At 37.4% G+C, this 22,939-nt stretch overlaps 4 protein-coding genes and 1 non-coding gene across 6 annotated transcripts; 2 read left to right on the top strand and 3 right to left on the bottom strand.

Moving 5' to 3' along the window:
• On the top strand, positions 1,001–4,669 carry LOC109225801 (peroxidase 19). Its single transcript, XM_019390584.1, has 3 exons — positions 1,001–1,504; positions 1,789–1,989; positions 3,882–4,669. The coding sequence occupies exons 1-3, from the start codon at positions 1,229–1,231 to the stop codon at positions 4,458–4,460; spliced, it is 1,056 nt and encodes a 351-aa protein (XP_019246129.1). The 5' UTR covers positions 1,001–1,228; the 3' UTR covers positions 4,461–4,669.
• Positions 5,186–8,967, top strand: LOC109225802 (D-tyrosyl-tRNA(Tyr) deacylase). The gene is made up of 7 exons (XM_019390586.1): positions 5,186–5,393; positions 5,481–5,572; positions 5,700–5,766; positions 7,202–7,232; positions 7,424–7,564; positions 8,538–8,563; positions 8,662–8,967. Exons 1-7 carry the CDS (start codon positions 5,352–5,354, stop codon positions 8,722–8,724), a joined length of 462 nt encoding a protein of 153 aa, XP_019246131.1. The 5' UTR covers positions 5,186–5,351; the 3' UTR covers positions 8,725–8,967.
• On the bottom strand, positions 11,996–18,361 carry LOC109225803. 2 transcript variants are annotated; one of them, XM_019390587.1, is made up of 15 exons: positions 18,097–18,359; positions 17,951–18,017; positions 17,712–17,805; positions 17,408–17,497; positions 17,243–17,320; positions 17,043–17,111; positions 16,363–16,444; positions 16,226–16,275; positions 15,881–16,102; positions 15,737–15,807; positions 15,588–15,657; positions 15,309–15,374; positions 13,432–13,584; positions 13,126–13,259; positions 11,996–12,463 (listed from the first exon to the last, which is right to left on the bottom strand). In XM_019390587.1, the coding sequence occupies exons 1-15, from the start codon at positions 18,215–18,217 to the stop codon at positions 12,391–12,393; spliced, it is 1,440 nt and encodes a 479-aa protein (XP_019246132.1). In that variant the 5' UTR covers positions 18,218–18,359; the 3' UTR covers positions 11,996–12,390. The 2 variants fall into 2 exon arrangements, with proteins under 2 accessions (XP_019246132.1, XP_019246133.1); XM_019390588.1 differs by lacking the exons at positions 11,996–12,463; positions 13,126–13,259 and adding an exon at positions 13,678–13,780 and having other exon boundaries at positions 13,497–13,584; positions 18,097–18,361.
• Positions 18,421–18,493, bottom strand: TRNAE-CUC. Its single transcript has one exon. It is a non-coding gene; the product is annotated as a tRNA-Glu (tRNA).
• On the bottom strand, positions 19,423–20,088 carry LOC109226196 (uncharacterized mitochondrial protein AtMg00810-like). Its single transcript, XM_019390990.1, has one exon. The coding sequence runs from the start codon at positions 20,086–20,088 to the stop codon at positions 19,423–19,425; it is 666 nt and encodes a 221-aa protein (XP_019246535.1).

Here is a 22,939-nt window from a genome sequence, read left to right on the forward strand (position 1 = left end):
GTCTACCTCTTTTTATGGTGTTGGTTATTTATAAAATAATGGAGTAATTAAAAAGGGGTCAAAACATTGGCCTTGAAAAGATAACATGAAAAAGAATTAACAATCAACTGCACATGGACATATCATTTAGAATTACTTCATGCTTGACTGAATACATCAGACACCTAGTTTCACCCTTTCTTTTCTTCTCCATAGAAAGCAAAATCAATTAAAATTTTGTGCTTATAACCCAAACCTTAGTCACTGTTCCACTCATCTTTCACCTTTTATTTGCCTTTTTACTTATCCAGTGCACAACATAACTTTAAGGTCCTCTGTAACAGCACTGCCCATCCGATGGTACGTACGATTCATCCCCTTTGCCCCCCCCCCCCCCACCCACCCCCGAAAAAAAAAATAAAAAAAAGAAGAAGAAGAAGAAGAAAAAGCAAATACTAAGGGTCCGCTTGGCCATGAAATTTTTTTCACGTATTTCGAAAAAATTCGTTTTTTCTTAAATCAGTGTTTGGCCATAAAATTTTCAATTTTCACTTGAAAATGAACTTTGGAATTTTTCAAAAATTTAAAAACTCCAAAAAACTATTTTTTAAAATTTTGACTCAAAATTACTCACAAAAATTCAAAAATAACGCGAAATTATATTCATATCCAAACACAACTCTAATTTTCAAATATCATTTTCATTTTTTTGAAATTTTACAATTCTTATGTCCGAACACCCACTAAGTATTAATTATAAGAAGTAAATCAGCCAAGTGGATGAAAGAGTTGTTGATTTATTACTAAGCAGTAATCAAGGAGCGTCAATAAATTCGTAAAAATTGCTCGTGTGGTCCAGTCGAGGTACTGGAGATTAACTGACCCTTGTTAAACAATTATCACTCGGCTTGGCTTAACTACTTAAGTGGTCGATACATATAAATAAAAAAGTAGTATGTATTTGGATAAAAGTTACATTATTCAACAATGATCACAATTTCACTAACTACCGTTACAAAAGAGGAAAGCAATGAAAAATAGGCTGAGAAATATTCACCTGATCATTTTCTGTCCGCTATCATATTTATTTATGTAGAATATTATATTGGGCATCTTCTCACGGGTGATGATTCTCTTTGGAACATGGCTACTTCTTGTCTGTCTATAGCAGTCACCTTTCGATTTTTCCTATATACAACTTCTCCATTACTGTTTGTTATTTTGTCTTAGCCCACTAAACCAATTGACCATGTCTTTCTCTGCATTTTCTTCTTCTTCTCCTCTCACCATTTTTATGCTCCTCTTCTTTTTCCTCATTTTACATTCCTCCAATTCTTTGCTCAACTCCCCATCCATCAATGCCACCCTCCGACGACAGCCTCGACAACTCACCGTTAATTACTATGCCAAGACTTGTCCTAAAGTTGAAATTCTCGTTGGCTCAGTAACCTCCCAGATGTTCAAAGATGCCCCGGCCTCTGGCCCAGCCACCATTCGCCTCTTCTTTCATGATTGCTTTGTTGAAGTAAGTCACAATTCCTATAATCTACTAGTAGCTTCTTTCACCAGAATATGAATTCTATATGTGCTAGGTTCAAATTCTAAATGATTTCTTTCTGTCTGCGTAAGTCTTAGTGGACAGAAGTATTTGGTACCTGTATTGGTGTGTGAGATAGTATGCAGGTACTTAATGTAATATTCGAGCTATACCAAGTTGATCTAGACATTTAAAAAAAATATATGAATTCTCATTGTGCTACATTTTGGCTTGTGAATTGTTTTTCATTATGTTTATGTAATTGAATGCAGGGGTGTGATGGGTCAATATTGATATCAACTAAACCAGGAAGCAAGGAATTAGCAGAGAAAGATGCAGAAGATAACAAGGATTTAGCTAAGGAGGCATTTGAGGGCATAAACAAAGCCAAAGCTGTGGTGGAAAGCAAGTGTCCCGGTGTTGTTTCATGTGCAGACATTCTTGCCATTGCTACCAGAGATTTTGTCCACTTAGTAAGTAAATCAAATACTTCAGAAATTAGTCTACTAATTTAAGTGGCATAGCTCCATTGTCATGGTAATCATGGTCCTCATCTAACGTTGTAGAAGAAGAAAAAGAGTATTTTCGTGGGATGGTTTTTGGGTTTCAGTCCGTCAGCATTTTTTTTTTTTTTTTATGTCAGCAGTTTAAATACCAGAAGATTAAGGTTTTTCTTGATTAGCATTTCACATGCAACTTCAGAATTCTCAAAATTCGAAAGTCTGTGGCTAAAATTCATACTTTAAGAAAGCCCCAACCACGAAGACAAAGTGACCTGGTTCAGATGTTTAGGTTGTTGATTATCTCATAAGTTCGTCACTTTCCAAGATAATAATGTGCTATATTCCCATTTTTTCACATTTTTATGTTTTTTTGCTAATTAAAAAAAATGGATACTCCTCCCATCCTTAGTAAGTGACATTTTAGCCTTTTTGTTACCCTTATTTAGATATCCCAATATGTCAAGGTAACAATAAATTAAGGGTAATTTAGTGAATACTTTTTGTCTCTCTAGAAATTCGTATTTTCTTAAGTGGTGTGTCAAAGACTAAAAAATCATTTGTTATGGACAAGAGGGAGTAATAAATTTAGAAGTTTTTACCTCTTATTTAAAGTAAGAAAAAGTCCCGAATCAAAATACATGAGTATCTTGAATTATTTCTCAATAGTTAAATGATGTTAATATGTCAAAGTTGGTAGTTTTACGTTATTCTCCAATAGATGTACAGTTCTTAACTTATTCCTATTTTTCGCTTCCTCGGCCCTATTGCCCCTTTTCTTTTCGTACCTAATTTCGTATGTAAGGCACCACAAAATAAAAAGGAAAGAGTCATTTGGCCTGTTTCTTTTTCATCGAAATTGTCTCCTTCTCATGTCATCTGCAGAAATCTAATGCGTGATATCAAGATGTCTTATCCCTCTATCCAAATTTTATGAGAAGAATCAAACGGTTCTCGAATGATTAATATATAGGGAACAAAAGTCCAAAATCGTGATTTTTTTTTACATATAAAAGCTCAAAATAGCTGTCCAAGTTTTGGCATGATTATGTAATGAGAAGCAAGACAAAGGTCACATTTGTCATCTATATATTGTATGTTGTTTCAGAAGATTTGAGTTTCTCCAAGCTAATGTACAAAATTGCAATAAACATGGCTCATTTGATAGTAAAGACCTGATCATACATGTGAGCTACATATTTTAATGTAATTCCGTGGGCTCCAAAATGAATTCTTGGGATAATAACAAGGTTTTGACTTGTCTTTCTTTGAGAGCCACACTGTATGATTTGAAGAAGGGGCAAATCGTTAGAATTGTCCCACCAACTGTTGTCACCTTTTGCTCCACATTGACTTCTGATCGGCCAAACAACAATAGACTACGGCAATGGAATATTATAATCTCATGAAATTGGAAAATTAGCAAGTTTTATAGACATTGACAGTATAGGGTTACTTGTAAATTAACTACAATGATCTGTTGTCGTGTATAGCCTCATGGAGAAATGCAGGGTAAGACTGACCCTTGTGGTCCGACCCTTCCCCGGACACACCGCATACCGGGATGCATTTTTTGTTGTTGCCGTATATCAAATCACATTATGTAACAAAATTGTTTATATCATCAGTGTATATAATTGAATGAATTTCCTAATAAATTTAAGTTATTATACTTTAATGGCATCAAAAATTTGTATACTATTAGTGTAATTTAACATGTGTAATAGCATTTAAATATCGTCTCTACAAAATTATTAACTAATGTTAATTATAAAAATTTACTTATAATTACTTTATAAGAGATCTAATTATATAAATTTATATGTTATAGCCTAATGTCATATTAATTTATATGCTTTGAATAGGTTGGAGGACCATATTATCAAGTGAAGAAAGGAAGATGGGACGGAAAAATATCAAAGGCATCAAGAGTGCATCAAAATCTTCCCCAATCAAACTCAACAGTGGACCATCTTTTGAAAATCTTTTCCTCAAAAGGACTCACACCAGAAGACCTCGTGGTTCTCTCCGGGGCACACACCATTGGTTTTGCACATTGCAAACAATTTGTGAACAGACTCTATGACTACAAAGGGACCAAGAAACCTGACCCTTATATGGATCCTAGGCTTCTCAAGGCACTCAAAATGTCATGTCCACAATTTGGTGGCAATGTTGATATTGTAGCACCATTTGATGTGACAACTCCTTTCTCATTTGATAATGCTTATTATGGGAATTTGGAGGCTAAGTTGGGATTGCTAGCTTCTGATCAAGCTTTGTCTTTGGACCCTAGAACCAAGTCTTTTGTTCAAGATTTTGCAAAGGATAAGCATAAGTTTTTTCAAGCTTTTGCTGCTGCTATGGAGAAAATGGGAAATATTGGGGTGAAAAGGGGAAGAAAGCATGGGGAATTTAGAAAGGATTGCACTATGCATATGTGAGTCTTTGGTTGTTGGATCTAATTTCTCCTAATTCTTCATTTTTTTTCATTTGATTATTATTTCTAGCTTTTGGTCCTTTTCTTTTTCTTCTTTTTTTATACTTTAATATCATCATAGTACACATCTATGATATCTCCACGGGGACAGGGGAATGGAGAGTGAGATAGTGACTAAAAGCAAAGAAAAGAAAAAACTTTTTCTTTCTGTTATTTCTTTTGGCCTCCTCAAAGTATTAACGGGCGATTTTTATTTTCATTATTACCGGGTGATTGGAGTTGTCTTTCTCAGTCGTCTGTAAATTAATGATGATTTTCTCTCTTTCTCCTTTATTTAATTTTTTTTTATTTTTTCCCGTTAATACATTCAGAATGGATTCCCCAATTTGACCCTTGGTATTAGCATGACAAAAATTAGGTTAATTTTATGTACGATCACTCATTTTTTTACGCTATTGCATTAAAGTTGCTAAATCATTTTTTGGTCGCAAAAATCACTAAATTATTTTTGTAACTAAAAAAACACTCATGTATACTTAAATACCATAGAAAGTTATTAGGAGAGAAGTTAATAATTAGGCAAAGTTGGAAAGACTTTTTTGTCACAAAGATAAATATATAATTTGCGTGATATATAGATAAAATTGAGTTATTCTTTTGTTACAATTTTCTTGTCGCACAAAAAAATAAAAACAAAAATAGTAAACTTTCTAATCTTTAATTTTCTTTTCTTGGCAACCAAATTAGTATATCGGCATTGGTTATGAAAGTCAAAATGTCAAAACCATTTTGCTCCTTCCTTAAGTTTGAACTAATATAAGAAGGAAAACTCAAATAACCCGAATATTGCGCCGTAATCGGACGCCTCACTTGTCGCCGGCGACGGAGATCCAAAATGAGGGCTGTAGTTCAGCGTGTTGTTTCAGCCAGTGTAGAGGTGAACCCTTGAATAATTTTTTTCTATTTATATAGCTAGGAATAATGGCGCTCACTACTTACCTAGCGCATAATAGCAATTTTGCAGGTAGAAGGGCGTATAGTATCAGCAATCGGGCCGGGCTTGCTGGTTCTGGTCGGGCTTCATGAATCTGACGTTGACTCTGATGCTGACTACATGTAAGTTAACTGTGATAGTAAAAATTGATACTTTGAAATGCTTAATAGTAGGAAATATTTTCTAAAGCGAATTCAAATTTTCCTTTCGTTTTGTCTACTTGGTTCCGTTAATGTTTGTAATTTGCAGATGTCGCAAAGTGTTAAATATGAGATTGTTCCCAAATGAGGAAACTGGAAAGACATGGGATCTCAGTGTAATTTTCTCTCTATTTTAATCTCTGTTGTGGTTGTTAATTAATATTTACAACAATTTACTCCCTCTGTTTCATTTTCTATGGAATTCATTTTGTATGGGATTGTTTGACGGGGCAAGGAGTTTAAAATTTTATTTTGACTTGTGTATTTTATAGTAATTGCGGAAGAATAATACTGAAGTAATGAATGAATAGTCATTTTGATAGGGAAATATTCACATCAAAATTTAAAACTTGAATAGTTAAATGAACTTTTGAACTCTTGCAAGTTATAAAAGTCCAATGAAGTGGTGTCAAGTGTTCTGCAGCATTTCACAATGGAAAGAGTGTTATATAACTTGAAACGGGTTTAGTTTATATTTTATGATCAATTCATTTATTCGTTCTGTCCATGTAGTTCAGAAACTTCTCGCTGTAGAGTGAACACCTTAATTATGAGTTTCTATTGCTATATGACGGAATTGCATATTTACTTCACGCCTTGTATAATATGTGTGGTTTCCAAGTGCTGACTTTTAGTACTGTCAGCTTCCTGTTTAGTAAGCATTACTAACTGACTGTCCGATTTCAACAACAATAAAAAAAAATCAGTGTAGTTCCACAAGTGGGGTCTGGGGAAGGTAGTGTGTACGCAAATCTTACTCCTACCTTTAAGAAGGCGAAGAGGCTGTTTCCAGTAGACCCTCAACTCAAGAAAGATAAAAAAAGGAAGGAGCAGCAACAAGCAATAACACCAGCAAACCAATCAAAAAACCGAAGTGAAAGAAACAAGTAATAACAGAAATATAAGAATAAGAATTTGCAAGACTAACACTAAGTAATGCACTAAAATTATTGGTAAGAGCAAGGACAACGCTCGGCTACCTTATCCTCTACCTTAATTCTCAACCTTCACACCTTCCTATCCAGGGTCATGTCTTGCCTAATCGCCATGTCTGATTTGGAATCGAAAATTATTGCTTGAGTAAGTGTTTTATTTTTCTTTCAAAAATTTACCTCCTAAGCTAGTTGAACCTTAGAAGTTTACCAGCGATAAGCATTGGCACAGAAGAGTTCATCTCATGACATGAACAGTTAGCTCTGTCACAAGTGTATGCCATTTCCAATTTATTACACGAAAAGAAAGAGCGGAATATATAGAGGATTCGTATCATCAGCCCCAACTAGGTTGGTCTTTAAACTCTTGAAACAAGACTAATTTGGATATTTTACCATATTGGTTATTCTGGGTTTGGGGATTTATGAGTATAGAATATCGTTATTCCATTTCATATCTCCGACGTCAGGTATTCTGATGCAAGATAAATGATGGTACTGTTGCATGGCTTGGACATTTAGAAAAAGAGAACTGTATTATTTACTGTTCAAAACTGACACTTACTTTTGCGTCATTGCTTCAGTATTAAGTTTACTGGCTTCTATTGTCCATTGGCAGGTAGTTCAGAAGAGTTATGAAATTCTGTTAGGTAACTGCTTTCTTTACAAGTTGTCACAATGGTCAAAGTCTTAACAATGATGCTTCGAAAGTTTCTATGACGGGAAAATAATTTAAAATGACTTTAAAGATGATGCTTTGACTATCTCAATGATTGGAAAATAAGTTAAAACTTTGATCAGGGCGGTTTACTTGTATGTCTAATACTGTTGGATGATGCAGTGAGCCAGTTCACACTATATGGGATTTTGAAGGGAAACAAGCCAGATTTTCATGTTGCAATGCCTCCTGAAAAAGCAAAACCCTTCTATGCCTCTTTGGTTGAGAAATTCCAGAAAGCTTACAAACAGGATGCAGTCAAAGGTGAATAATTTTCTTTTCAGTAAATTCTCAGTTTTGATCTCCTTTTTTGGTAGTGATAGTCCATGGATGTAGAAAGAAGGAGGTAGCAGAAATTTAGAGCGGAATTTCCCTTTTAAACTAAAGAAATTTTGTGTGGATTTGCTTAAATATGTTTTAATCCATAATGGCGTGATATATAGTATCTAGCCCCTGCTTTGAGAAAAAGCATTAAACAATAATTTCCTCAGACTAAAATACTTATATCATTGTATCTGGAATATAAGACCAAACTTCTCCAGCCATTATGAGATGCTCTGCTATGTATTTGAAGTGTTTGGATGAGTATTTAATGCCTAAGCTTTTCACTTGTTGCGTTCAACATCATCCATGCAGTTATAGTAATGACATCTGATAACTACTCCGAAATAAGGATGTTGGTTTTGCATCTGTGGTTTTCCCCTATCAACTATCTCATTGTTGAGGCTCTTACATTTGCTCGATGTTGAAAATCATCAAATGCATGGATCCATATAGATCTTAAAGCTGAACAATTATCTGCTTCCTTTTAATAACTCCAATTCTTGAAAAAATTCTAGTGTCTGTAAGCAACAACATAATTCTTCATTGGTATCACTGTTCTCTTGAGATGGTTTTCTGGCTTCTTGTGTATGCACAAAGAAGTTATAGTTCTCTCGACAATGGTCAAAAATTGACTGGCTTTGATGCTATTGTTAAGACTGATGAGGCCTATATATTGCATCCTCTTTTTTTCTGGTCTTACTAGTTTAGTCACCTTAGTAAGGTCCAGAACATAGCTACTTGACTAAAATGCTTAATGGTATGGGGTCTCAAAATGCGTTGGTGAATAATGAATCCACAGGAGAAACTTCTGCACTCTTTTCTTTTCTTTTCTTTTTTCTTTTTGAGAAAGAAACTGTATATACGAGGTGCCCATCTATATTAATTTTTTGTTTCTTTTTGTGTTTTATTGCAGATGGAATCTTTGGAGCAATGATGAAGGTTAGATTCCCTGAAAAGATTAGTACGACTTTTAGCTTTATAAAATCTCTGTTGAACCGGGCAGCTGTGCTCAGACTTGTGTGTGTTTAATTTGGCAGGTCAACTTGGTTAATGATGGTCCTGTTACGATGCATCTTGATTCGGCACAACCGTCAAAATGAGACATGAGGCAATTGATTTTTTTTTTTAGCAGTTTGGATTATAAATCTCATATTCTGAAAGGCAACGAGAATTGTTGGGGTTATTCATTCATACATTTTTGTAACCTGAAATCTCGAAAGGAGTTAAAAGGGGGGAAAGAAGAACAGTTTCTTCCCCTACCTTTTGGAGAAGAAATGTAAAGAAAGTACCCAGTGGAATTTTATTATTCATACATGATTATACTCCAATCTCTTTCATTTGGATTATAGTGTCATAGATATGAATTTTCAGTTTATGGCTGTTATCACTTGTTTAAATAGCTGGAAGCCTAATTGGATAGTACATTGCACCAATATAATGGAGAACATCCCGCAAATTTGGCTAACATTTTTTATTTGGTGCAAAAGATAAAGTGAGAGCATGTCCTCGGGGGGAGCGGGCGGAGCGGGGGGTAGAGGGTAAGGGTGGCAGAGGGGGTAAGGCACCTTCTAGGTTGAGAGTGGGGTCATGGAACATAGCGACTCTACGGGGAAGTCTATAGAGTTAGCAAAGATACTCCATAAGAGGAAGATTAACATAGCTTGTGTCTAGGAGACTAGATGGGTGGGGAACAGGGCTCGGGAGGCGGATGGTTTTAAGTTGTGGTATTCAGGGAGGGTGAGAGGGAAGAACGGGGTAGGCATTTTAGTTGATAAGGATCTAAGGGAGCTAGTGGTTGAGGTTAAGAGGGAGGGGTATAAGAAGGCTAGGAAGGAGGCGAAGTTGGCGGTTACTGTGGCTAAGGCCGCCGCATTTAGTCGTCTATACGAACAAATTGGGGATAAAAGCGGGGACAAGAAGTTGTACAGGCTAGCGAAGGTGAGAGAGCGGAAGGCCCGGGATCTGGACCAAGTGAGATGCATAAAAGATGAGGAGGGAAGAGTTTTATTGTAGGGGGCACAGATTAGGCAGAGATGGCAGTCTTACTTCCATAGGCTCTTGAATGAAGAGGGAGATAGGGGCATTGTGCTGGGGGAGTTGGAGTACTCGGAAGGGCAGCAAGATTTTGGGTATTGTAGACGTATACGAGTGTGGGAGGTTGTATGGGCTACGCGCAGGATGAGTAGGGGTAGAGCGACGGGGCCGGACGAGATCCCGGTGGAATTTTGGAAGAGCGTGGGTAAGGAGGGCTTGGAATGGCTTGCTAGGTTGTTTAACGTCATTTTTAGGATGAAGAAGATGCCCGAAGAGTGGAGGCGGAGTACGATGATCCCGTTGTACAAGAACAAAGGGGATGTCCAAAATTGCAACAACTATAGGGGTATCAAGTTGTTAAGCCATACGATGAAAGTGTGAGAGAGGGTGATTGAAGGGAGGTTGAGGAGGTGTGTGTCCATTTCCGAGAACCAGTTTGGTTTCATGCCGGGATGGTCGACCACCGAGGTCATTCATATTGTGAGGAGATTGGTGGAGCAGTTTAGGGCGGTGAAGAAGGATTTGCACATGGTGTTCATTGACCTGGAGAAGGCCTAAGACAAAGTCCCCAGAGAGGTTCTATGGAGATGTTTGGAGGCTAGAGGAGTGCCTGTAGCGTATATTAGAGTGATTCAGGACATGTATAATGGAGCTAAGACACGGGTTAGGACAGCAAGAGGAGACTCGGATTACTTTCCGGTTGAGATGGGGTTGCATCAGGGATCAGCACTTAGCCCGTTTTTGTTCTCCCTGGCGATGGATTCTTTGACACGTCACATTCAAGGGAGGTGCCTTGGTGCTTGTTATTTGCGGATGACATAGTCCTGATTGATAAGACGCGAGGTGGCGTTAACGAGAGGCTGGAGGTCTGGAGACATACCCTGGAGTCTAAGGGTTTCAAGTTGAGCAGGACCAAGACAGAATACTTGGAGTGCAAGTTCAGCGGTGTTACCCAGGAGGCGGACGGGGATGAGAAACTCGATACGCAAGTCATTTCCAGGAGAGAGAGTTTCAAGTACCTAGGATCTATAATTCAGAAGGATGGGGAGACAGATGAGGATGTCACACACCGTATCGGAGCAGGGTGGATGAAGTGGAGGCTCGCTTCCGGTGTCTTGTGTAATAAGAATGTGCCGTTGAGACTTAAGGGTAAGTTCTACAAGGTAGTGGTTAGACCGACTATGTTGTATGGGGCAGAGTGTTGGCCAGTCAAAAACTCCCATATTCAGCAGATGAAGGTAGCGGAAATGAGGATGTTGAGATGGATGTGTGGGCCTACTAGGTTGGATATAATTAGGAATGAAGTTATTCGAGATAAGGTGGGAGCGGCCCCTGTGGAGGCGAAGATGCGTGAGGCAAGGTTGAGATGGTTCGGGCATGTTAAGAGGAGAAGCGCAAATGCCCCTGTCAGGAGATGTGAGAGGTTGGACTTAGGAGGTGAGAGGAGGGGTAGAGGTAGGCCAAACTTGGGGAGAGATGATCAGGCGGGACATGGCGCAACTTGAGCTAACCAAGGACATGACTCTAGATAGAAGGGTGTGGAGGTTGAAGATTAGGGTAGAAGGTTAGTAGGTAGTCGTGCGTCTCCCTTTGTCCTCTCTAGCTCAATAATATTAGCGCTAGTACGGTACCCTTTTTTCCTTAGTTTGCTATATTCGCATGTCTCGTTTCGTTGTTACTTGCCATTAGTATTTCCGTAGTTTGCTAGCAGTACTTCGTTCATATTCTCGTCTGCTGCCTCAAAATTAGTTTTCTAAATATGTTATCTTGCTACTACTTGTTATCAGTACCACTTTCATATTATCTGTTGCTATCTTCGATTTAGTTTTCTAATTATTGTCTTGCTATTACTTGCTACCAGGGCTTCTCTCACCTTCTTTAGCCGAGGGTCTATCGGAAACAGTCTCTTTGCCCTTCCAGGGTAGGGGTAAGGCTGCGTACATCCTACCCTCTCCAGACCCCACTTGTGGGACCACACTGGATTGTTGTTGTTGTTGTTGTTGTTGTTGCAAAAGATAATATTCATTAAATAAGCGTATGCGTAGAGAGGGTGGTGCATATCTTGCACCCTATTACAAACTACTAAACTATTACTATTAGTATCTAAGTTGTTTGTGGTATTCTTACTGGAACTATCAGCACAACAACATTGCACATTTGATGGTGGTTGATGTAGATCACAGTTGCCACTTTGAAAAACATTCCCATGGATTAAGTCACAAAGCACGTCAACTATTTCATCAGTGTCCATTTTTTTTGTGTGTGTTTTCATGACTATCATTGGATAGGATTTAACAACATTAGAGTGTTCCCACTTGTTCACTAGTGCATATTGCGTAGTTTAAAGCTATGATATTCATACGACAATTTCCTTAAACAGTGTGACCCTTTTAAGGTTTTCCTTAAGCTACACAAGAGTGCCTCCATCAGTTCCTTCTGCTATTAAAGACCTTAATCAGACCAGCCAGAAGATATCGAATTACAATAGTTCAAAACTAATATGCTGTCATCTAGTGCGGATACAAAATTATAGGTAAAAATTAAGTACCATCTATCATCATAGAAAGAAGGCACAAATGTACCTTCCACTGAGGTTTCCTTGACCAAAACCTTTTACCCCTACCCCTTGTGCGAAGCACCACCTGACCGACTTCAAGAGGTAGGAGGTTGCTAATTGCGTCCATTTGAACAAAATATACATTACCAGCAACAAATATCAACTGCCATTTCTCCTATGACTTGGTAGAGAGAATGGTTGCTGCTGTAAACACCGCTTCTTTACCAAAAGATAGGATTTCTGTGTTCCTGCATCATATGCCAGCTTATTAACAGATCTGAGCTAGACACCGGAAAAGCTTTTACAAGGAAATGAAGAAATTGCTTCAACAGTCTATTACCACATTAGTATATGATATGATGAGGCATGAACAAAAGTTGCCTTCTAAATAAGGAGAGGAAATCCTGGAGTGCAGAAAAACTTATTAAATATACTAGGAAATCTAATTTCTTAGTGGACTTTTGTTCGTCCATTTGCTTTTCTAACAACTATAGCACTAATCCAACTCAAAGGTAGTCATTCTAATCATAATTATCTGGGCCAAATGTGCCCTTCTGATCTTATTTCCGAATAGATTTTACTTCATCCAGTTTAGCTTCTACATGGAATTGCGCAACTCGAGTAACGTGTTTAAGCTAAACTCTAATAGGAACATGATACATATAAAATTCACGAAAAAAAGACAAAATATGCTACTTCAATTGTCATGTTGCAGATTCTTATACTCTTCATCTCTACCCAAATATTCGGGGAATCTAAAAGCCAGTAGGTGCCTACCTAATTCATTATGTGAAGCTTGTGCAATGGCTGGTTCAAAAATAATATACGAAGGCGACCGAAAATCTTTGAAGAAATTAAGCAAATTTATCTGTAGGCGAGAGCAACCAATCAACACACAAGTAAATCTTACTTGTCTTCTTTTCTGATAGAAGTAAAAGCGGCTATTATGTGCTTGCAGATTTCAGAGAGAGAGCTTCCTTTCACTATCTCTTCGGGATCATCAACATGTTCAGCAGAAGATTCCACTGATACTGACAAGTAAGCCTATAAGAGAATGAAATACTTATCCTGGTCAGAATAGAACAAAATGATTATCTATAAATGAACTCAAAGCCCTTTTGCAGCAACGTCTTCTGGAAATTCTGCAAGTGAAAGAACTATTCTAGGAATCAAAATAGGATATTAAACGAATCTGTTTGCTAGTAAGAATAATCACCAAAAAGGCATGTCCTAGAAGCAGCTGAGCAACATCAGCTCCAATTTTTTTGATGATATTCTTTGTGCTGCTGCTGTTTGAGAAGCACTTCAGAACACCTTCAAATGTGGAATCGTTCCCTGGACTATTTGATCTCCTAGTACGAACAGAAGACTGCAATATCAATTAAATTAAAGTAGTTTTAATAAGACTGCAACATAGAGTACATTAAAGTGGTTTTAATTTCTCAAAATTTTAGCTTGTAACCTTTGTATTAAACCAGGCCAAGCTTTTTGAGATGACACCTCAACAATATATTGTACAGGAAAACCACCAACTGAACCAAAAACGAAAAGCCTTTTGAAATTCCCTAAAAAAGGAAATGCGAACGATTCATTTGTTGAAAAAGTAAGTGTCACAACTAAGGACTTATGAACTCCAAGGAACTTGCTTGAACATCATTTCTCATCTAGGAGATTAGGGAAATTATGCCCCAGATTTCCCAACTCACAGTAAATATCTTCCATAAAGTAGCCGGCAAACTCTATCTCTACTCCTTGAATGTGATAGGATTGAAACAAAAGCTCCTGAATATCATTATCAAGAAACTAAGCAACAGAGTGGTTCAACAATCCATGCACTAGTATTTCAGCAACGTATCGACCAGAGTCTAAATATCTGTAGGGAATTCGTGATTAAATTCAAAAGAGATTGGGTTAAAGATAAATCTTTTACGAATTACGACAAATGTGGTTAGGTAAACATCTTGTCAAGGATTATCTTATGCATTCATGAACAACTTAGCATGTCTACCATCAAACTAAAATGAAGAGACCGGCTCAACATGGACTAAGACAGCACAAAAGGTAAGTTGTGTTTACGAAATATAAGAAATGTTAGAATGAGAAACGGGTCATCTCCTATATGCTAATGCCTCTAATAAAAAAGTTCCATGGTTAATATCTACAGAGTCCAAGGACTTCTCAAACAAGGTCATGAGTCTTTGTCTAGAATGTAGATAACATCTGGTGGCTTGGACATCTAGCGAACGTACTGTCTTAACAAATAACTAATAACTCATCCCTGTAATTATATATAAAAGAGTGTACTTTTTTGTTGTAAAACTGAATTTGTCATGCAGTGCAACAAAAATAGGACTGAGAACATCTAGATAGCTTCCAGAAAAATGTCACTACAGACAAGTCTAACTGTCATTCGAACATGTACAAGTACCAAGTCACTAGAAATTGACTTTATGTTGTAGCAAGAATCAAAATATGTTCACGTCCTCATCTCATGAAAACACGCAAAATGTCCTACAAGATGGAGAAAGAGAACCCTTTTTTTATGCTTTTCCAGCAGCAGATCAATTTAAAGAAGTGTGGATTATCCCGGTGGGCTAGTTGGACAGCATTGAACAAATAGCATAACTGTTCAATAGGGTAGGACACTTCGTATGACGTAAGCCTGCCATTAGAAGCGCCACATAAAGATTGCAGCATGAACCCAGTAATCAAAAAAGCGGAAAGGTTAGCAGGATAGAAGAAGTTAGTAGAAAAGGTTCAAAGAAGTATTTTTAAAAGCAGAAAAGGAGGTATGTATCAAGAGCATATTGTCTAACATCCCAACATATTACATGTATTCTATCACCAAAAAGTTATAAAGACTCCAAAGACCAAAGCAAACAAAACAGAGCAACAATAACAACAGAATGCCAATAACAAAATCCTAAGCTTCATAATGAAACTAAATTTGATAAACTAAAACATTGCCCCAATTCTTGTATCTAGCCTACCTTCCACTACATAATTCCTACCAGGTGAATTAAGTGGAAATACTTCCAGTCTCTGTTTTTACATTTCTTAAGATCTGTCATGATGACAGAAGAATCCATTTACCTTAGGAATGTACTTCTGAAAATACGGCATGATCATTTTTAGCTTCCACCTGGGGTCATCCAAGACCTGTAGAAATTTATTTTATCATTTTAGGTAACATTCTTCTTGACAACCAAGGTTATGTCAGAATGACAAAGAAACATGTACAATGCTCAAAGTTTCATTGAACATTTGTGATGTAAGATTTCCAAGAACCATGTAGGGAAAATGTTATTATCTTCCCAATAAAGACAGAGTATAATCTCATTGTCCTACTAAAAGAGGAAAGAAGGATATTACCTGAAAAAAGGGGGAGAGCATGTCAGAATTGTAAGCGAGTTCATCCAAAATGATCTCTGCAGCAGGTGTTCTGCACCATCTCCGATATCAATTATATTTCATAATCTGATGGTTTTATTTAAAGTAAATTAATTCATTTAAGGAAATACCTCACACCATCAGCTCTGGTGGTTAGGCCTTGAACATCTGCTACGTCCCGTGATGTATCCAGCTCCATCATCTAAATGTGAAACAAGTCACAGTTAGAATTGGTCAAATACATATTTTAAGGAATAGAATGCACAAGAATTTACCATTATGAGGAGCTTCTTCAGACAGATACAAGTAGATCGTCTGAGTTCAGGTAAAGCTAGTGCAAAAGCGGAAGTGTTAATACATGATGTCTCCTTTGAGGGAGGTGCCACTGAATCCAGATCAGAGGTGGACTCCAATTGGTCAGATAAGTCAGAGAACACATCACATATAACCGACAGGCAGTCCTTGACTAAGCCTTTGTAGATTATTTTTCTTGACCCCTGAACAATGAGCGAAGACAAATAAGTAATGGCATCCAATGCATACCTCAGTAATCTAAAACTTCTAAGTAGCAATATTACAGACAAATAAATAACGGTAGCATTTGAAAACGAAAAATATACCAGAAGCATGTTGAGCAACGAATCCCTCAAAAGGGTCCACCTCATCTTTTCTGCAAGATGAACCTCCTAACTTTTCAAGAAGATTTCTTAAGGTGCATAACACTTCATTAGAATTAGAATCCTCTGAAAATCATTACCTTTAAATGCATAATTACGAGGCACAAAGTCTGCTTCAAGCACACTGACAAGATAGTGAAGTAGTAACATCTTCCTTAAAAACTGCAATTGATCTTGTCAGACTATTTGATGAAAGATGAAAGACAAGGCAATTCTTCAATGATGACACTACGCACAAATTGACGAACTAAATGGCTGACAAAAGATTTAAGTACAATTTTGACCTGTGAACTATATTATTAATCGAAAAGAAATAAGTATAAAATTGACCCGTGAAATTATCTTATTAGTCAAGATTGTCGGAAAGGCATGTTCAACTAAATGTATAGCCACAAAGGAATTCGACATAACTATATATCTAAAGTAAAAGCTAAAATACACACTATTGGTGAAAAAGAACGGTCAGAAGCTAACTGTACTAGCACTTGGTTAATTGATACATGCTCACCCTGAGATACTGCTCCCATTGGAAAAATGTGAAAAACAAATAATAACTTATATACTTCTTACATGCTCAAGGAAATGCAACATCTGCTCATAAATCAGGAAAAATGTGAAAAGAACCTGGCTACCGGACTAAATATAGCTGAAATTGCAATTACTACTGGTATCTGAACTCACAAGCTATATGATATTAAAGGAAAACATATAATATTACAAGTCGCAGAAATGGAAAGAAAGCTTCAATGTGGTATCCGACCTCTGTTTCTAATGCTTTTGATTTCTGGTTGACCATTTTCCCAAGCTCTTGTATTAGTGAATGAAAGCCCTAAAATCACCAGAAAGATTACCATCACCAAGATACAGGTGAGAGGAATAACAAGATTAGTAGAATAGAGAAATATACATAAGAAATTTATGTGTATGTGTGATATAGCCATTACGTACGATCTGACTCACCAAGGAGTCAATTGATGCACTCGAACCTTTATTTGTTTCATCATCCCTATCCAATCCAAGGGTAAATGGACACCAGGCCTGAAATAGAGTACCCAATCGTTACTTTTGACAAAACAACTCTGTCTGGGAACCACGGAGTCGTCAACTATGAGAGGATGGAGATACCTCTTCAACCACAACAGGTTCATTCGAAATAGTTGGTGGCAGACATGATTCTGACTTCTCCATTTTGGGCAAGCACAACCTAGGATAGCGCTACGTTCACAAGAAATTTCATCCAAGTAAAAATGTCAAATGCGGTAATAAAAAGAATTGGCAGCCTAGTGCACCAAACATACCGCATTCATGCATGGTCCAGGGAAGGGCCGCACCCTAGGGGTGTGATGTATGCAGCCTATCCTGATGGCATAGTGACTGATCCCACAGCTCTTTTAAAACATAAAACGTGATGAATAAAGCAAGTGTGTACCTTATCCAACTCATTTAGAAGTTGATAACTTCCCATTATTAGTTCAAGAGAAGTCTCTTCCTTCAAAATTTGGAAAATTGCCTGCCACATCGTGCTGTTCCAGTATATCCATTTAATTGGATGGTCAGAATCATAACATCTCAAATTTCAGATTAAAAACTTATAAAGACTAGAATGTATTATATACTCTAATACAAACAGAAAAATGACAAAATAGAGAGGGGGGAATAATTACTTACCTAGTAGGCGGAGTTCCATTATCAGGAAGTAACGAAGCAGAGCGAACAGCTTCCAGAAAAACAAGCCCTACAAAGAAAAATCAGAATCGAAGAAATAATTAACGGATGAACAAATGAAAGAAATAAGAAAAATGAAAAGGGCGTACTATCGTCGAGGCGGTGGTGAGAGTGCCGGTTAAAACCAGAAGTATCGAGAATTGCCATTGTGTTCTCCTCAATTCCTCCATTATTCCTTCCTCGCCCTCCTCCGCTCTTTCTCTTTTCCATTCTCTCTTCGATTTCCTCTCCAACTTTTTCGTTTTCTCAAAAACCCTAGGAAGTAACGAGTTGACTCACTCACTCCTGGTGTCTCTCTGGTTTTTTTCCCGCCACTGTGATGCTGTGATTCGGGTGTCATAATCATTTAATTTCATTGGTCTTCACGGGCTTTGTCAGCGAAAAATCGGATTCGGATTTGGAAAAATATAAAATTCCGTTGCCGGGAATTGAACCCGGGTCTTTCGGGTGAGAGCCGAATATCCTAACCGACTAGACTACAACGGATTTGTTAAGAAAGTACTTAGTTAAGATAATTAATCATAACTAAATGCTTAATGAAGGTTTTGGTCATAAAAAAGCAAGGATATTACAACTAGTAATAAGAGACATTTCATCGTCCTCATAGGCCTAAAATCGAAATTTTGATTTTTTGAACAAGTTGTTGCTCTAAGTTTTACGTTATATGTCCTTATTCATATATTTGTGAAAACCCAAATATCCTCGTTCATATTTCATTTTCCAAATCTAAATTACACACTTCATCGACCATTTTTTTCTAACCTAAATTAGACATCCAAATGTTTAGTTAATGATCGAAAAAGGTGTGATAAATCCATTATTGAAGCTTAGATCCACAAATTTTGTTTTGGATCCCTACGTATGATGTTTACCTTTGGGGTAATGAGAGATACATTCACATTATAGTTGATAATTTAGTGGACAACATTAAAACACCATATCTTGCTGTATTAAAAGCATCCACATTGACATCGAAAGTCTTTCTTTGAGAGATTCATGGAGTAGCAGTTGATGTTTTATTGAAAGGAGGAAGAGATATGTTCTTTGAGCTAAGAAAGAAAGAGCACAGAGCAGAGAGAGAAATAGGAAAGTTCTGGAGAATTTTCACTCTGTTATTACACCTCAATGTACACGTCTGTAACCCTTACATATATAATCCATATTCTAACTTCCTCTAGCAATACATATAACTAACTATTAGTGCTAAACTAATACTAATCAACTATGTACAAATATCATTTCGTATGTACAGCTTCATACTACACATGTTGATTTCAACACTCCCCCTCAAGTTGGTGATGAAAAATGTTTATCATACCCAACTTGCTAATTCACTGTGCAGTTGCTTCCCGAGTGCCTTGGTCAACATGTCTGTTATCTGCTCCTTGCTGGCACATGAGCTGTTTTTATCATTCCTACTTAAACTTTTCTCTAATAAAATGACAGTCAATTTCTATATGCTTTGTACGCTCATGATACATAGGATTAGATGCAATCTGCAGTGCTGCTTTATTGTCGCAGTATAACTCCATGGGCAAATCAACCTTCATACTTACCTCTTCGAGTAATCCATGTAACCACACCAATTCTGCTACAGTTGTGGCCATACTACTGCATTCTGCTTCTGCTGAGCTTCTTGAAATTGTACTCTGCTTCTTGGATTTCCAGAAAATCATTGAATCTCCAAGTTTTATGCAATAGCTTATTACTGATTTTCTAGTTACTGGGCATGATGCCCAATCAGCATCACAAAATGCCATAACCTTGCCACTCTGTTTGCTACTCATCAGTCGACCTTTCCCTGGGATGTTTTTCACATATTTTACTACTCTTAGGGTTGCTTCATAGTGAGATGGATTTGGTGCATTCATGAATTGACTTAGAGTCTGAACTGCAAAAGAGATATCCGGTCTTATGATTGCCAGATATAGAAGTTTGCCAATTAACCTCTGGTATACTCTTGTGTCTTCAAGTTTATGATCATTCTCCTGTATCCCAAACAATTTGTCATATTCCACACTAGTTAGCTTCACATCTTGATCCAGTGGAAATATAATTGGTCTTGCTCCCCCTAACCACATTCTGAGATAAGCTCTAAGGCATATTTCCTTTGATTCATAACATATCTTTGTGTGATGTTGCAAACTCAATAACAAGAAAAAAATTTGAGCTCTCCTAAATCTTTCATCTTGAAATTACCATTTAGAATCCTTTTGGCATCTTGTATTAGATCATTGTCACTTCCTGTAATTAGGAGATCATCTACATATACTAATATGATTACTATATCCCTACCACTCCTTTTGGTAAATAAGGAATAGTCCAGTTTGCTTTGGCTAAAACCAGAGTCTACAAGGGTTGAAGTCAGCTTCAGGTTCCATTGCCTGCTGGCCTGCTTTAGACCATACAGGGACTTGAGTAGTCTACACACTCTAGTCTCCCCCTGACTACCAAAGCCTATGGTAAGGACATGTAGACCTCCTCTGAAAGATCACCTTGTAGGAATGCATTATAAACATCCATCTGGAACAAGGGCCAAGCATACTAAGAAGCCAAGGCAACCACACTCCTGACTGTGACCATTTTAACTACAGGGGAAAAGGTCTCATGATAATCTAGACCCTCCTGCTGAGTAAACCCCTTAGCCACTAACTTGGCTTTATACCTCTCTATAGATCCATCAGCTTTGTACTTGATCTTATAAATCCACTTACAACCTATGGGAGACTTCCCTGCAGGCAAAGTCATTAACTCCCAGGTATTATTGTCTGTGAGTGCTTGAATCTCAAGTTTCATAGCTTGAACCCAATTGTTGTCAATGACAGCTTGATCAAAAGAGGTTGGTTCAATGATAGATGAATAGGAAGACAAGCAGGTTTGATAAGAAGAGGATAAGGAAGAGTAATTAATAGAATCAGTAATGGAATAAGGAGTGGAGGATGAAGGTTTGACTTGATGGACAAAGTCCGAAAGCCACAAGGGTGTTTTAGATGGCCTTCCAGACTTCCTTAAAGGAGTTGCAGGAGTATGAGGCAGATCCTGGTGCTGTGGAGCTGAAGATAAGATTGGAGGAGGATCAGACAGGATAGGAGAGGATGTTGGAGTAGGAGAAGGAAGAGGAGAAGTAGAGGAAGGTGAGTGAAGTGGAGAGGACATAGAAAAGGAGGTAGATGGAGATAAGGGATGTTCAGAAAAAGTTAACGGAGAATTAGAGTCTAGAGTTGCAGGTGGTAAGAGATCCTAGAAGTATGGAAAGAATCATCGCAAGGGAAAGTTGGAGAACTGACAGGAAATGTAGGCGATGAGCTTGAAAATAGAGTATGTAGGAAGGTGGATTTAGAATACTTAAATGGAAACACTGTTTCTCTGAAAGAAACATCCCTACTAATAAAGAAAGTGTCAGTGAAGATGTTGTATAATCTATAACCCTTTGAGAAGTTGAACAACCCATGAAGATAGCAGGTATGGCTCTTTGTGAGAACTTGTCAGCGTTATGTAAGGTGGTTGCATAACAAAGACATCCAAAAACTCTAATGATGTCAAGTGAGGGAGGATGTCCATGAAAAACCTCGTAAGGAGATTTCCCAGATAGGACTGAAGATGGCAGTCTGTTAATAAGAAAGGCTGCAGTTAGTACACATTCCCCCCAGAATTTTAATGGTACACGAGCTTGAAACCTAAGGGCTCTAGCCATTTCAAGTAAATGTCTATGTTTCCTTTCTACTACTCCATTTTGATGTGGAGTATGTACACAAGAACTTTGATGTAAAATGCCAATTGATGAGAAAAGAGTTGAACACTGAGAATTGAAGAATTCAATACCATTATCTGATCTTATGATCTTAATTGTGGCAGAAAACTGATTTTTGACAAGAGTAAGAAAAGATTTGATTAAAAGGAAGACATCACTTTTCATTCTCATCAAATAGATCCAAGTCATTATAGAGTACTCATCTACAATAGTAAGGAAATACTTGTATCCATTGTAAGTACATTGTCTATAAGGACCCCAAACATCCATGTGTACAAGATCAAAAGGACATACACTATTCTTTGTACTAGTAGAAAAAGGAAATCTAGTTTGCCTTTCTAAAGGACAAACAGTACAGTTCAAACTGTCTTTATTCAGAAAATGATTCTTTAATGAAGGAATCTTTTGTAATACTGCTACTGGGGCATGACCAAGTCTTTGTGCCAAATGGAAGAATGTGAACATGACTTTGATGAGACATTAGATGACTCTGGGACTGGAATAGTAGAAGCTGGAATTGCTGAAGGTATAAAAGAGTTGAAAGCAGGAGCTGAAGGTGTTTCAGGTACTTTGACAGGTGGTGGTATCTTGGCAGGTTGAAGTATGTAAAGTCCATCCTTCTCCTTACCAATTCCCCTCACCCTGCCATTGTAGAGGTCTTGAAAAATGTAGAATTCAGGAAAGAATAGTGCACAACACTTCAGTTCTTTAGTTAACTTTGAAACAGATAACAAATTGTATTTGAAGTTAGGAACATAAAGACACTATATAGTTCTAGGTCATTAGAAAGAGTTAATGATCATGTATGTGTTACAGAAGTGGTGTTGTCATTAGGAAAGTGTACTTTACTAGAGTTAGAGGCAACAAAATGGGATTCGATTAAGATGTCCAAGCAAGAAACCATATGATTCGAAGCTCCAGTATCTATGACCCAGGAGTTAGTTTTAGAACCTACAGAGAAGCATGCATTAAGGAGATCAGCTATACCTGCCATGTTTACTCTTGCATCTGTTGTTGTAGGTTCTTTGTCAATTAACTTCAATAGTTGGTGATACTGTTCTGGAGTGAAAAATGGCATGTTGCTGAGCCCTGATGAGCTATATACCGAGCTGGTTCCTTCAGATTCCTCAATACACAACTCACACTATTGGTTGTAGGTCCCCTGTTTCCTCCTGAATTCC

This window comes from Nicotiana attenuata, chromosome 5, assembly GCF_001879085.1.
Source record: "Nicotiana attenuata strain UT chromosome 5, NIATTr2, whole genome shotgun sequence".
Classification (NCBI taxonomy): Eukaryota; Viridiplantae; Streptophyta; class Magnoliopsida; order Solanales; family Solanaceae; genus Nicotiana; species Nicotiana attenuata.